Source organism: Nestor notabilis, unplaced genomic scaffold, assembly GCF_000696875.1.
Source record: "Nestor notabilis isolate BGI_N333 unplaced genomic scaffold, ASM69687v1 scaffold5302, whole genome shotgun sequence".
In the NCBI taxonomy this organism is placed as follows: Eukaryota; Metazoa; Chordata; class Aves; order Psittaciformes; family Psittacidae; genus Nestor; species Nestor notabilis.
The window spans coordinates 31919-46717 of record NW_009918626.1 but is presented as its reverse complement, the minus strand read 5'-3'; the positions used below and the strand labels follow the sequence as shown (position 1 = coordinate 46717).

The 14799-nt window shown below is 37.0% G+C and overlaps 1 protein-coding gene across 1 annotated transcript in view; it reads right to left on the bottom strand.

Annotated features, from left to right (window-relative positions):
- The window catches only part of SLC4A10 (solute carrier family 4, sodium bicarbonate transporter, member 10), a 117933-nt gene that overhangs the window by 86143 nt on the left and 16991 nt on the right, over positions 1–14799 (bottom strand). The window contains exon 2 of the mRNA XM_010009798.1: positions 7063–7144. Within this exon, the coding sequence (XP_010008100.1) occupies positions 7063–7144 (82 nt within the window). The remainder of the gene's footprint in view (positions 1–7062; positions 7145–14799) is intronic.

Sequence of the window (14799 nt, the reverse complement as noted above, 5' to 3'; positions counted from 1 at the left end):
CAAGATGCCTTGAGAGAGAATATTTTGCCAGTGGTTTGAGCCAAGTCTCAAATCACTGCTGACCTCAGCAGGACTGGAGGGGTTTCTCCCTCCTCTGGAAACACTCAGTGCTTTGAAGCTTCTTTTATGTATTGCCAGCTAGAGCTGAACCTAATGCAATTTTCTATCCTCTCAGAAATGAACAGCAAGGTAGAGACAGAAAACCAGCCGTCCATGTAGAGTTTAAAAAAAAAAAAAAAAAAAAAAAGCCTTTTTCCTTATAGAAGAAAAAGTGATTATAGTGAATTGTGTAGGAGTAGAGAACACATGACTCATGATTTGTTATTGTAGTGCAGCAGGGAGGCAGAGCTAAAGAGAAAGCAGAAAGGACAAAAGCAGTACTTCCTAAACAAGCAGCTACACTGCTGTTTGTGGTTATGGTTTGCTCAAGGGACAGTTTTCACCTTTTTGCCATAGTGTAATGTGGAGGAACTGCCAAGAAAGCCTCCACAAACTTTTTAGATCATGCATGCAACTTATGTTGTAGGTTAAATCACAGCAGAAATTGTATAGAAAAAAGAATAAACAATATCCCTGGCTCAAGAAAGCATTAAGGACATACTGAATATGGAAGATAAGCACGTCTCAATGACGTCATTAAAGTTAAGGACCTTTTAAAGAGCCCCCACCAATCACTGCCCTCCCAACAAATCTCTCCTTTTACAAAACATTTTTCCAGGCTGTGGCAGGGTTAAAAAGTATTTTTAACTATTCATTCCTGATTTTCCCACATGGCTCCAGAGCAGTCCAGGTGTTGTGTGCAAAATCCTATCACAGGATCAGGTCTCAGACCTTGCCAGACAGCAGAAAAAAACCTCAGCAGACACAGAATGTGAAAATGTCCTGCAGAGTTATTCATGAATCCTCATGGTGAACCACCTTCCCACAAACAAGGGACAAGAGACCCATGCAAAAGGACCATATGAAAAGAGGCTAAGAAAACTGGGGATGTTCAGCCTGGAGAAGAAGAGCTGCATGGAGACCTCCAGCAGCATTCCAGTATCTGAAGGAGGCCTCAAGGATGCCAGAGAGGGACTCTTCATCAGGAACTGTAGTGACAGGACAATGGGTAATAGATTCAAACTGAAACTGGGGAGATTTAGGCTAGATATAAGGAAGAAGTTCTTTACAGTGAGGGTGGTGAGGCACTGAAACAGGTTGCCCAAGGAAGCTGTGAATGTCCCATACCTGTCAGTGTTCATGGCCAGGTTGGAAAGGGCCTGTTGTAGCTGGAAGTGTCCTGGCCCATGACAGGGAGGTTGGAACTAGGTGATCTTAAGGTCCTTTCCAACCCTAACCATTATATGATTCTATGATACCAGGTGATGGCCAAGGCAAGAGTGCAACCACGGCTCAGGAGAAAAGTGCGATCTTGAGAAATATTGAGAGACGTAGGAAAAAGGAGTCAAAAACAGAGAAAGATGTGCCTTAGAAATGACAAATGGAACAAACTAGAATGTGTAATACCTGGCAGGCAACAAAATGAAAGAATTCCATGCTTGTAAAGCTGACATTACAGGCATAGACTAACCCGAATCTCTCTCCGAACTCTCTACTTTCACTACTCTACCTTTCTTTTTTTCCAGGGGTAGCTTATATTCTACTCCTCTAAGTCTAACAAACATTGCTGCAAGGAGCATGGGTAAGTTAGAGTGCACATCAGGATGAATGGGGCACCCAAGGGAAGCCAAGGCAAGGAAGCTTTGAGAGGGGATCTGTACTGATGGGGTAAAAAATTATTTCAATAAGCTGTATCAACCTGTCAGTCAAAGGGCGGGGAGATCTTGGTCAATGTTCCTCTCTAGCCAAGGACAACTAGTAGCTGACTTGCTCCTATACAGGGCAAGGCTGAATCAAGGCCACCAGGTTAACAAGATTTATCTTCTTCCAGTCCTGTGAGCTACTAGGTCCTATTAATTCTCAGGTAAATAATGTTAGTGGCAGACAGGTCCACTATTATGTTATTTCTATAAAAAATGTCCAGTGTCTGAGAATAAAAGGCTACTTCAGTATCCGGAGCCACTCAGATTTTCACTAAATAACATACGGAGATTAGAGTTCAATCACAATGACTTTTACATATATTAACCCTAATTGTGTATACTGAAATTTTCATTAACTTTTTTTAAGAACTGTCACAAGGCAGAACAAATCTAGAAAATAATAATAACTAAAATAACCATTTTTAAAAAAGAATAATTAAATACTCCAGAATTTCTCTTTTTTTGGTCAGCAGAACAAAATCTACTACCAAAATTAATCTTCATGCAGGTTGTTAAATAGAAAATATCTCTACAAGCATACTTAACATTTCAAATTAATTTCTCATTTATTAAGTTTAAATCCTCAGCTTTTGCATCCTAGTCAGTGGTGTTTATTTCCTAATTTAGCTTGAAGTCTTTTGTGACTTTGAGTAATCAGTCCACATAATCTAACCTTTGTCAAAAGTGTCAGAATGAATAATCTGATCTACAGTGATTTATATACTGGATATGGAGTGTTATGTATCCTGAGAGACATGAAGGATGACAAACTTGATTTCTCATGAGACAAATTTTTCCCACACCACTTAGGCAGATAAAATATATGAAACATAAAAAGCTTAAGCAAAATCTTGACTTCTCTGAATCAAGGAACATTTTGTGATTTCCTCCAATGAAGCCATCCATCCCTGAACTTCTACATAACAATCCTATCCTCAGTCATCTCTCTATGGAAGCTTCTCAAACCACAGCACTTCTGAAATCCTGCCACAAAAATCCAGGATCTGCAGCTGAACACCATTAGCAAGGACAACCATGGAACAGTCATTTTCATTCTCAGTGGCCGTAAGCAAATATGGTGGCCATAAGCAAAATCCTTTAGTGAGAGTGCACTTAGTGCCAATCCTTTTGCATATCTATATAGTCCAAAAGTCACAACACATACAGATTGACCCAAACATTTTTAATCTATGAGAGAAAAAGTAGGTATATATATTTTGTCAGAAAACTGTTACTACTGAACATCCACTGAAGCAATGGCAGACAGCCGGAGATGACAACAGGGAGTAAGCTGAGTGCAACTGTTTGTTGATGTGCACATCTGTTTACAAAAACTTGCCTATCTGCTCCCAGTTCAGGTACATGTACTTCTGCAATTAAGTATTTCAGTATCCAGAATCAGTGCCCAATTCTCATTTAGGAATTTCACCACTGATCACACACTGAAAGATAACATGCAAAATATGTGATTAAACCCAGGGGATTTAGGCTTCTTGGTTTGCTGTTAGAAATGCCTTCTCTGTCCTTTCATTAATGCAACAGTCAGACAAATGATCTCTTTGGTATTAGTGACTGATCTTGACCTTACAACTCAGCAAAAATGAATTACATGATAAAAATCATTCACACTGAAAATCTGAATGCCAAAGCTCTGCAAACAATCCACTTCTGAAGCACTTAAGCAAAATGACACAATTTGAAGTACATAATGCAAGTATCATTACTGGCACTAACACGAGCACCACATCTCATCTGTTCTTGTAACTACTGCAGTTCCTGTCCTATCTCCCCAGATTTTCATTATACTGCTCAAGGAAGTAAAAAACACTGATCAAAAGAGACTGAGGCAAAATTCTGGTTTTACGGATTTTCTTCAAAGCAGCATTAATCACCAGGATATTTTCATGCTTTCAGCAAGATATGTACTTGCAACATATTTGCACAATGGCTGTCCCACAATATAAGTACTTGATGGGCCAAGAAATTTCAGATAGAAATTTTAGTACATGTTTAAATCAGTATTTCTGACATTTGAATGCTGATAGTCTAAAATTAAAATACAGAAAAATACTTACAATTTTAAAATTTAATCAGAAGAAACAGAATATTGATTTTCAGATTTAAAGAACCTTTAGTTCTTCATGTGAATTGCAGTTTTTGAAATGTTGCTGATATGGTGCTATTGAAACTTAAACCCTGTCAAAACTAGTCTTTGCTAGAATATTCAGTAACTAGCTATTTATATTTTTAAAACATAAACCCAATTTAGTGTCTGTCAAAGAACTAATTAGATAATACATATTAATTATCTAATTATATGATTTTTACTAAGCTATGCAATTAGCACCTGATTATATAATTTCATATTTTATAGCTGTTATGTCATTAGGAAAAAGGTAAGTTTTCAGCAGAACCCAACACAATGTACACTGGATAAAAATAAGACAGTGACATTTGTGAGTCACATTCACTGCTTCCAGATGGAAAAGTGCCTCGATGCGCTGCAAAACAAATGGACATGCTATTAACAGCAAGTGGATATTAAAATATACAATTTCTTATGATCTTTTTATGTCACTTGGTATTTCTGGATGCAGTTATTATATATTTAAACACACACTGATCTGACCTTAGATTGGACATGAAATTTATCTGAGAAAGCTAACTGCATTATGAAGAATTCTACACTGAATAATTGCTAGAACATTAGGGAGCAGTGTGATTTTATTTTAAAGAAAAGCAGGCTCATTGGCTAACTACAGAATTTTTCAGTATTCTAAACAATTTAAACTCATTGAAAGATTGGAGGGGGCGCGGAGAGGGGAGGGAGTTATGTCACTGTCATGTTTCAATTTCTATTGATAACATCCCAGGAGCAGATTTTTGAAAGAATATTTCACTGATATTTCACAGGAGCAACTCTACATATATAGGGTGGTGGTGAAAAATAGTAATTAAACACTTTTTTATCCTGGGTTCAGCTGTAACAGTTGTATTTTTCCTTCTTAGTAGCTGGTGCAGTGCTGTGTTTCACCTTTAGTCTGAGAACAATCTGATAACACACCCATGTTTTAGTTGTTACTAAGTAATGTTTAGTCTGACCATGGACTTCTAGGACTTTCATGCTCTGCCAGTGAGGAGGGGCACAGGAAGCCAGGAGGAAGCAGAGACAGGCCACCTGACCCAGACTAGCCAAAGGGGTATTCCATACCACAGCATGTCCTGACCAGTATATAAACTGGGGGGAGTTACCTGAAGGGCAGATTGCTACTCGGGTCGGGCTGGGTATCAGTCGGCGGTTGGTGAGCGATTGTATTGTGCATCATTTGTGTTTATTGGGGTTTTTCCCCTTCCCTTCGTAGTTTTATATTCTCTCCCCTTGTTATTTCCCTTATTATTATTATTCATGGTAGTAGTAGTTTTGTATTATACTTCAGTTACTGGACCGTTCTTGTATCAACCTGGGGGGTTTACATTCTTTCAGTTCTTCTCCCCATCCTGCCAGGAGCCAAGGCTGGGGGGTAAGAAAGGGGAAAGTGAGTGAGCGGCTGCATGGTTCTGAGTTACCAGCTGGGCTTAAACCACATTTTTAAACTACATACATGTTCAAATTTTGAGATGAAACTTTACGTTCCACGCAATCACACGTGGAACATCACTGTCCTCCTGATTTTCTTAACACTTGAGTCTACTTATGTGACTGGCTTAAAGACGTCATTCTCCAGAAAGTTGTACATCTCTAAAGGAATTTTTTGGGGTAGGAACACCACACAAAAAATTCTGTGAATCAGCATTATGGAGAAGGGAAAGCAGGGAGCCCACGTTCTTCTATCGGATGTTTCTCTACGGACACCAGATACAATAGTTTAACTCTGTCCAAGGACATCATCAGGCAACTGAAGACTACAGAAGACTAAATGTGAGATTCAAAATAGGGGGTTGTGTGCGTAAGTTCAAAATTGTCATTGCCAGCCTGATGCACTGGTAGCCACTTACCCCTGGAGACACCAAAAAAACCCTAAATTGCACTCTGGAAACATCTTACCTGAGATCTACCCTTGCATGTACTCAGACTTGCCACAGACTGAGCAGAGAGCTACCCATCTTATACATAGTACACTGAGTAACACATCCTTCTGTAAGAGATTACCTCATAAAGACTAACACATCCAGGCCCCTTTCAAAATGTAGACAATCTGCTTTTTGAAGCACTGCTGAAGGAAGCAAAACGGGGAGTTGTTGTGTATCATGTTGACATTCACATGAAATCATCAGTATGGCCATCATGGAGCAGAGAACACAAAATTCACACAGCCAGAGAGAAAGGAGAAGAAAAAGAAGATGATGAAGTAAACAAGGGTAGGCATTTAGAAAGCTCGAGTTCATGCACAGATGGAGATACCTCTCTTCAGACACAAGGCAGGTAACTTTTCAGATGCAGGATGTTCAAATACACCCCAGATCTTAGAATTTCGCTTTGGCTAGTTCTTCCAGCTCTGTATGACAAAGACAAGAACCTTCCACATCCCACCACAATAAGCTAACAATTAAAATCAGTAAGTTCCAGTCTCTTGGACAGGATATCATACGTGCAAGAGAAATTCAGTTTCATTCAATAGTTAGGACTTGGGGGGGGGTGTCACATAACTTCATACAACCTTGTAAGTACAGAATAAGTTTGGAATCCACTAAACAGAGTGAAATGTGACTCCTAAGACTATCTGAATTATTAGGCCAATATGATAACACAGTTCTCACAACTTCTCACTTCTACATGATGTTAGGTGGTTTCTGGAGTGTGTGTTATCAAGTATCTATACAATCTCTGTCACTTCAGCATGTTTTTGTTCAGTTGAAGATGTCAGCATGTTTTTGTTCAGTTGAAGATGTGGCTAGGCAACTAGATGGGGACAGTAAAGCAAGTGTAGAAGCCATTGTAAGTACTAAATCGTAAGTCCTGTTTGCATTTACATATTTCGAAACTTAAAGGTAGAAAGACTTATCTAAAGTCATGCACACATGTTGACAGGACTTGATTATAGATTACTGAAAACTAGCAAACTCTTTCCACCATCATGTCTATATGAGCATCAGTCTGAGAAGAGAGTAATATTTCTCTTTTTAAAATGAATCATAAGATTCTACTCTCTTGTTCACTCTTTTTGCATCCCTGCTCCAAGTAAGTTTACACACTGGAATTGTATTTCAATACCTTCAGAAAAAAAGAGACAATGTAACGCACAGAAAAATAATCTCTCACCTTCCAGATCTTCCTTTTCAAAATGTGTCTTAAGAATGGAGCGAGTTCCACCTCTATCCACAACAGCCTCTTCATCATTCCTCTGCAAAACAGAAAAAAGAACAGGTAAGCTGCTTCTCATTTGGAAAATTTGTATCATTGTATAGTATTATGAAACGAAAATGCTTTTAATATTTATTTATTTTTCCTACTCAGGAACAAAAAAGCTTTTAAGAATTTAACTTTTCTCATTAAAATCTATTCTTTATGCCTCAGTTTGTACTGAAGTAAGATTATAGCTAGCTGACATGTGAAGAAATGTTAAAACCTGCAAAGATGATGAATAAACACTGGTTACAGGGAACTAAGAAAAACATGAGCCAATAGGACAATGACAGAGATGACGGAAGAAATGTCTGGTAGAGGCAGCTTATTCTTGTACTCTTGAAGAAAGGGACTGCACATGTATTTTTGTCTTTTGATCAGGATCTTGAGCTACAAAAAGAATTTCCAAATTATTAACATTAACACTCCCTATACTTTGGCAAAGCTAGAGAATGATACTCATTGACAATATGGTAAGAAGGAACACTTTAATACCATGAAAACAACTGACTTTGCTTACTGGTGAATTGCAAAGGTTTTCACTTTGCTTACTGGGGAATTGCTTTTCTTTACAAAGAGCAATTGTAATTACACTTAAGGCAGAGAGCATAAACTAATAGTAGAAAGGAGAGAAGCTGTTCTTCCTTAAGAACATATATTTCTTGTTTTATACTGTAGTCATACATGCATTTTAACTACTATTCTCTACTACACTGTAAATGTACAATGTGATGAATTAGTGTATCATGCTTAGGCTAAAAAAACTACAGAAATTAGTTACTGTGGTCACTTCTGACATGAAGCGGGGAGGGGAGAAAATCATGTTTCCCTAAGTAGAGAAATCTTTTGGGGTTTCAACAACAGGGCTAAAACACATATTGGCTTTACTATGAGTTTGACATCACCAATTGTAAAAATACAGTTGCTAAATACAGCCTAAATTTCACAACATGATTTACTGTGGTTTCCAGTAAGTGATGATGAAGAAAAAAGGATGAATTACACAAAAACATGAATAAATGTATCATGAATACATATTTACTTGTCATTAGTGAAAAGGTTTTAGTAAGCAATATTAGAACTGCTTGACTCCAGTATATAAAATTTGTATTTTAATGGAAGTCTGAAGCAAGGGAATTTGAATATCAGTGTTACATGCTAAATATCTATACATATCTATAACAAGAAATTAACTACATAAGCATCTCTCCTTAAAGAGCAGATGCCCCAGGCAAAAAGATTCACATCTAGAGCTGGATGTCATGCATTCCGGATATAAGTTTTTGTTTCAGGTCCCTCTCTTTTTTAAAAATAGCTATCATGCTGTATCTATGTTATATAGAAAAATCCTAGGAATGTGTCAGCTCCAAGCATCTGGGCTGTTAAAGAAAAGAAAGAGAGACTTAGAGTGTTACAGTATCTTTACTAGAGCTTTCCCACAGATAATAGTATGTAACTACAATCTGGCAATGAGAAGAGGCCTTCTATTGAAACTGGTTTGTCTTTTAATGATTTAGAACAACCTAATAATCTATTAAGGTGTACCAGGGCAGTATAATTTCACACAAACCATTTGATCATCTTAGGTAAAAATGAATCCATTATTTTAAGCAGTTTAGACACAACTGGGTATTTGTCATGTTGGCATGATGCCATGCCCCTGGGTGAACGGTTAGGCAGGATGCCAGAGTCCATATTTGTATTGCAGCCATATCAGAAATAGTGCTATTCTAGTATAAGACAGCTATCAGTATTTTACTGATACTGAAAGGGCCTGATGGAAACAATGTTAGGAGAAATTTACAATAGGGAACACATTAAATTGCTGGACAGTTTAAAGCCTTTACAGATCATCTAAGTAAATTAAATACAAATTAATTCATTAATATTTATCAAAATATGCTCATACACTTTGACTTCTCCTTTCCCATGTGTTCAATTTTCAGCTTCTGGCAATCTTTTGCTTCCCTGCCTCCTCCTCCTGTAATGTCACAGCAAATCTCAGTCTCGTCTCATTCTCAGAAGTGGTTTTATTCCATTAATATTACAGGGAAAAACAGCTTAATTGGGAGTATTGTGTTGTTGCCAATTCACTTGTCAAACTCTGAGCAAAGACCAATTAAACAGGCCTTGCACTGTACACTCTCACTTCCCAGGGAACAGTATGAAAGCCACCTTGCATTTCCCAGTACAAGAGCCACGCTGCATTTAGTCTAGAAGTAATTTCTGTGATTCCTATATTATCTCCATGGAGGAGGGGAGAAGGGAGGGAAGGGCTTGCTATTAGTTTAGTGCAATTAGGTCTTAATCTTATTTGGAGGTAAGCACTATTGCCATACAAGTAAAAATAGTGGCAGACACACTCCACTTTCCCATGATGACTAGAGACTAGAATCTTAATTTCAGTTGATAATGATCTGCTTTTTATTGGCTTTTCAGAAAAAACTATGAAATTATTATTTTTAAGTGTTGCAATAAATTGAAGTTTCGAACTGAAAGCATTGGTAAGAGTAACTATAGTCATGGAAGATAGAATTCATGCTCTGGATGACTTTTAATGTACCAAGCAGTCACCAGCCTCCACACTAACAAAGCCATGAATCCACTGCAGTTTTGCCCATTAGTTTCAGCAGAATCAGAATGAAGCATGAAAACTCAATGCTTTTCACAGCCATGTCACGTTTATGTCAGAATTCTAACACTTCTTCCTTTCACCCCATTTGAAGATGATGGTCAGAAATTTTACATAGTGCACAAATCTGCTAGGACTGGGGTATTCACACCATACTGACATATTGCAGGAGTCTGCAAAAAAATGTGTGGACACACTGACCAGGTACGAGTCCTTGGAACTGTCCATTATTGCAATGAGTTGCTTGCTGAGTCCAGTGAACACTGTGGTCTACTGCTTAAAGCATGGGAGAGGGATCCAGGAAGTCCCCGAGCGCTAATCCTGGATCTGCCACTGACTTGCTGTGTGGCCTTGGGAAAGTCACTTAATCTCTGTGCCTCAGCTTCCCCATCTGTAAAATAGGGATAATAATACTTACTTATCTACCTTCCTGACCGGGCTGCTCTGTCCTATAATATATTCACATAGCATTTCAGAACTGTAAAGCACCACAGAAGTGGTAAGTCAATCAATTTAGGAAAGTTTACCCATGTGAAGATGATAGGAAACAACAGACTGATAAAAATCAACATTTAAGCATAAAGTGTTTGGGGTTTTTTCATCAAACCAATGCATAAGAATACCTTCTAATACTTCTACAGTGCACAGTTTTGACAACTTAACTGGACAAAGTTTTCATAAAAATAAATATACTGGGCTTGCATTCTGTTAGCCTAATTCAAAAGCAATCCTGCAGAAGAATTGTATTTATGTGAAGCTGTAATCAGAGCACAATAAACATGGCACATACTTATAACCAACCTAACATTTCTCTCTCTTTTTAATTGTACTTGTTAATATTTTATGGTTTTTATATAGTTATCACGCAATGGTTTATCTAAAATGTACGTACAAAGCTATTTCCCTAAAGCAATAAAATATCAGCAATCATACAGTAAAAGAAATAATGTATCTGGGATAAAAAAGTAAGTAAAAGCTGAGGCTTTCACATGGAAACCACAAGCTCCTTGGAGACCAGGGCTCAGCAACTCTGCTCAGTCCATGATTTCACCTCCCAGATTTTCCAAATGAATGCTGAAATGACCTTCACCACATAGCAGCATCTGCTGTGCATATTTCACAGAAAAATCTAACTTAATGAAAGAGTCTTACAGACACAGTTGTTACTATTTTTGTCTCCTTGTACTAGAAATTTAAACACAGTGGTGAGTATAGAAAAGCAGAGAGTAGAGTCATCCTCTGCATCCTTTACAGTGCCACCACACATTATAACATGGAAACATGTATTCGAACAAAATTAAAAGGCAATAAACAACCTTTAAAGACATTTGGCTTCCACTTCTTCTTCAGTCATGAAGGACAAAGGTCACCATGGGTGCTAAGACCACTAATATTCAACCTTAGATCAACAACCTGCTTATCAGAGTATGAAGTGAGGCTGCAGCTGTTGCCAGGAATTTTAAGTGTGTTGGTTAGAAGGAATAGAAAGGACCATGGTTTAGAAACCGAAAACAAATGTCTAAAGTGCCCTTTCCACACATATATTGATAAATCTCACTACCCAGGATATTCCAAAGCTAGATAAATGACCTCCTGGAAAGCTTCCCAAACCTTCATCTTTAGGTATAACACAGCCCTGTGATTCATACTGTGTTGCAAAGAGGCTGATCCTTAAACCTGTCACCTCCCAGAACTGTGCACTGCCCTTCCACACCTCAGACCACTTTAATTAATGGAGAAACTACACATTTAGAAAAGTGAAGAAGCATCATTGTATGACAGGTGTTTTTAGGCATTTTTAGTTATAGCTTTTATAAACTGCCAGTGCTTTCATCATGTGGTAGATGACCGAACGGAAAGGGAAAACACCTCCTTTGAAAGATGGATCCATACTAAAGCATATGACATACATTTTTAAATATATATGTGCTAATTTAGACACACTTGTAGAAGTTTCAGTATATTTCTCTATGATGGAATTAGGACATATTCCTCACATTCTAGATGACAAGAAGGTAGACTAAGTCTAGGTGACAACACACATGACCATTGACAGTCCCTTCCAACCCTGACTATTCTATGATTCTATAAACAATTTTTATTATATGTACTTTTTTATATATATTTATTATACGTTTTTACTAAAAACAGAAAACCAATGCATGATCTTAAAAGACACTATTGCATGTATCATAAAAGCTACCTGAATATTGCACAGACTTTTACTGATGATCATCTGTGCTGATCACTACCTTAAATGAAAAAAAATAGTACAACAATAAATACATATTAGGAAACAGGAAATTATTAGAACAATAGAAAGTTAATAAATAGTTGCAATAAACATGTCTCGCTGACCTTCCCTTGGTAGGTACTCTGCTCCACTGGTATGGTATTTGGTACCAATATATTTTGAACAATGGATAACACTAAAATTTTAATTTTATATGGAAAGCCAGAAATTACTTCTTTTCTTAATCCTTCTTTCTACCTAATTTTCTTCATACCTGGCTACTTTTATTTTCTGTCACTGATATTTGGTCACTGTTTTCAATAAACTGGATGATTGATTTCCTTTGAAATACAACACAAAAATCAGCTCCAGAGAGTATTAATATTACAGAAAAAATGTCAGCATTTTTAAACCTTCAGGTAAAATCCTTTTCCTTTTTAATTACACTCTTAATACACCCACAGCACATGTGAAAACGTAACCAGAAAGAATTCTTTTTGGTATACTTTTATACAGCAGAGCAGAAGCAATTTTAATCTTTTCCACAGTAGAAATTATGCATGACACACCTGATGACTCATAAGAAAAATAATCATGGTATTAATTACTTCTCCATATAAGCCACTTACTGATGATCAAACAACCTACATAATTCTCCAATGCCATCTGGAACTCAGGAACGCCTGTCAGCATAAAATATTAAATACTGCATTCCTATGAACAATAGAAAGCTAGAATATAAAATTATTCTAGTTATCTTATATTATCAAGAATCACAAATTAAATAATGTAAGTCTAATATATGATAAAATATATAATCTGAAATAAATAAAGTTAGTGGTGCAAACCTTGTGTATTTACCTTTCAGATGGTCTGTAATGAAATTCTAAACACTTACCCAAGACATCATATACACACCACAATTGCCTTCCCAGTCTGAATATATTCCAGCATTATTGTTTTGTGCTGTATTTATTTCACAGACTCATAACATGATATTTCTATTTTTAAGATCCTTTTGTCAAGTTCAGCTTGACATTTCAGAAAAATGGCATTATTAAAGATATGGAAAAGTGAGTTATTTGAACTCAGGATCTGCCAAGAGCATATTGGAATTATCTTGTAAAGACAATTAACCTAAATGGCTAAAAAGCTGTTATATGTAGATGGATGCCTCCCTGTTGTAGGATGCAAATTACTGGTGACTGCCATGTTCAGCCTTGTCCTTTAAACTGTCCTTGAACAGACACAGCCACACAAAACTGGTTCAGTGCACAATATGTATGCCCACAATTTAGATGCTACAATTCTTTTCTCTTTCTGAAGACAAGCACAGGGGAGGGAAAAAAAAATAAAGTAACACCCAAACTTTTTTAATATAATTATGTTTAATTACATATATTACATATAATAATATTTAGCAATCTTTCAAGGTATGAAGTACAGTGAATATTATCTTTCTGATTAAATATACTTGCTTTTCCATTCCACTAGCTACACTATTATCATCCTTTTCCCCTCTATCCACCTATCAAGGAAGACCCATCAAAACACGTAGTTCAATAAGGTCTGGGTCTGTGGCAGCTTTCTGCAGTAATCACTACTTGTTAACATAAAGCACATACTCCTTTTGGTCAGCCCTACTCCGTACAGCTCAGGCTATGCAACAAAGTAGAAAGCAATTAGTTTTCATTCCAGATTTGCATCTTCCCCAGGGCTGCATATCATATGCATAAAAGCATCTTTCTCTGCCTTTTTTTCCCTCTTCTCTTACATAGCAAAGCCAAGATACTGTTTAGCATGGCTCAGTAAAGAAATACCATCTTCTGCAATGCTACTAAAGATCGCGCTAATCAGCACTGGCTCCAAAGTACTCATTTGCTACTGACCTGAGACTAAGCACACATTTACTGTAATAATGCGAATCCTGTAACATGTAAACATAGATAATCACTGCAGACATTAAATCTAAGCACATACTACTGTTATAAATTTAATGATATGAAATACAAGTAGCAAACGCACACACAACACAAAGCAGTTCTACAGACAAGTAAATGTTCACAAATATATGCAATTCTTGTGTTCATCTACTTTGAATCATCCTGTGCTGGTTATTTACCATTACAGGCAATAAAACCAATAAGAACTGATGCATAAATGAATGCATAATCACTAAAATATTTCCCTATCATTTGATAAGGAAACTTCTTTCTTAGAAAGCCATTTTAGGTAGAAACAATGTATTTCCTACATTTGCAAGCCAAATACGTTATGTTACCTATTCTTCTTACAGCTGTTGTACTAATATCTGCAGCAACAAAAGGAGGGGAGGGGATGACACACAATGTTCCCACTAAAGCTTGATAAACCTGTTGGAGCATTGGATATTAAAAGGAAATAATGAACTCAAATTCTGGTACCTGTTTGAAGCACCTGCATTTAATTGCAGCTGTACTTGTCATGTTTTGTATGCCTCAGAGTAAAATTATCAGGAAGCCTAAATGACGTAAGTGCCTTATAAAATCTGAAGAAGGCACCTAGATTATGGTGTTCCTTTGAACATTTTCAGTCATGTTATGAGTCCTGCAACTTCTCCCTTTCCATCCTACTGCATCACATCTGCTGGTTTTGTAAACTGATCTTTATTCAGTTGTTAGTCTCAGCCACTCCTCTGAATAAATAAAAGGCAACGTTCCTTGCTGCTAGTTAAGCTGGGTCACGTCTGTATGACTGAGATATTATTCCCTTTGCTTTACATTTTTCTTCACTACACTGTCAAATACTT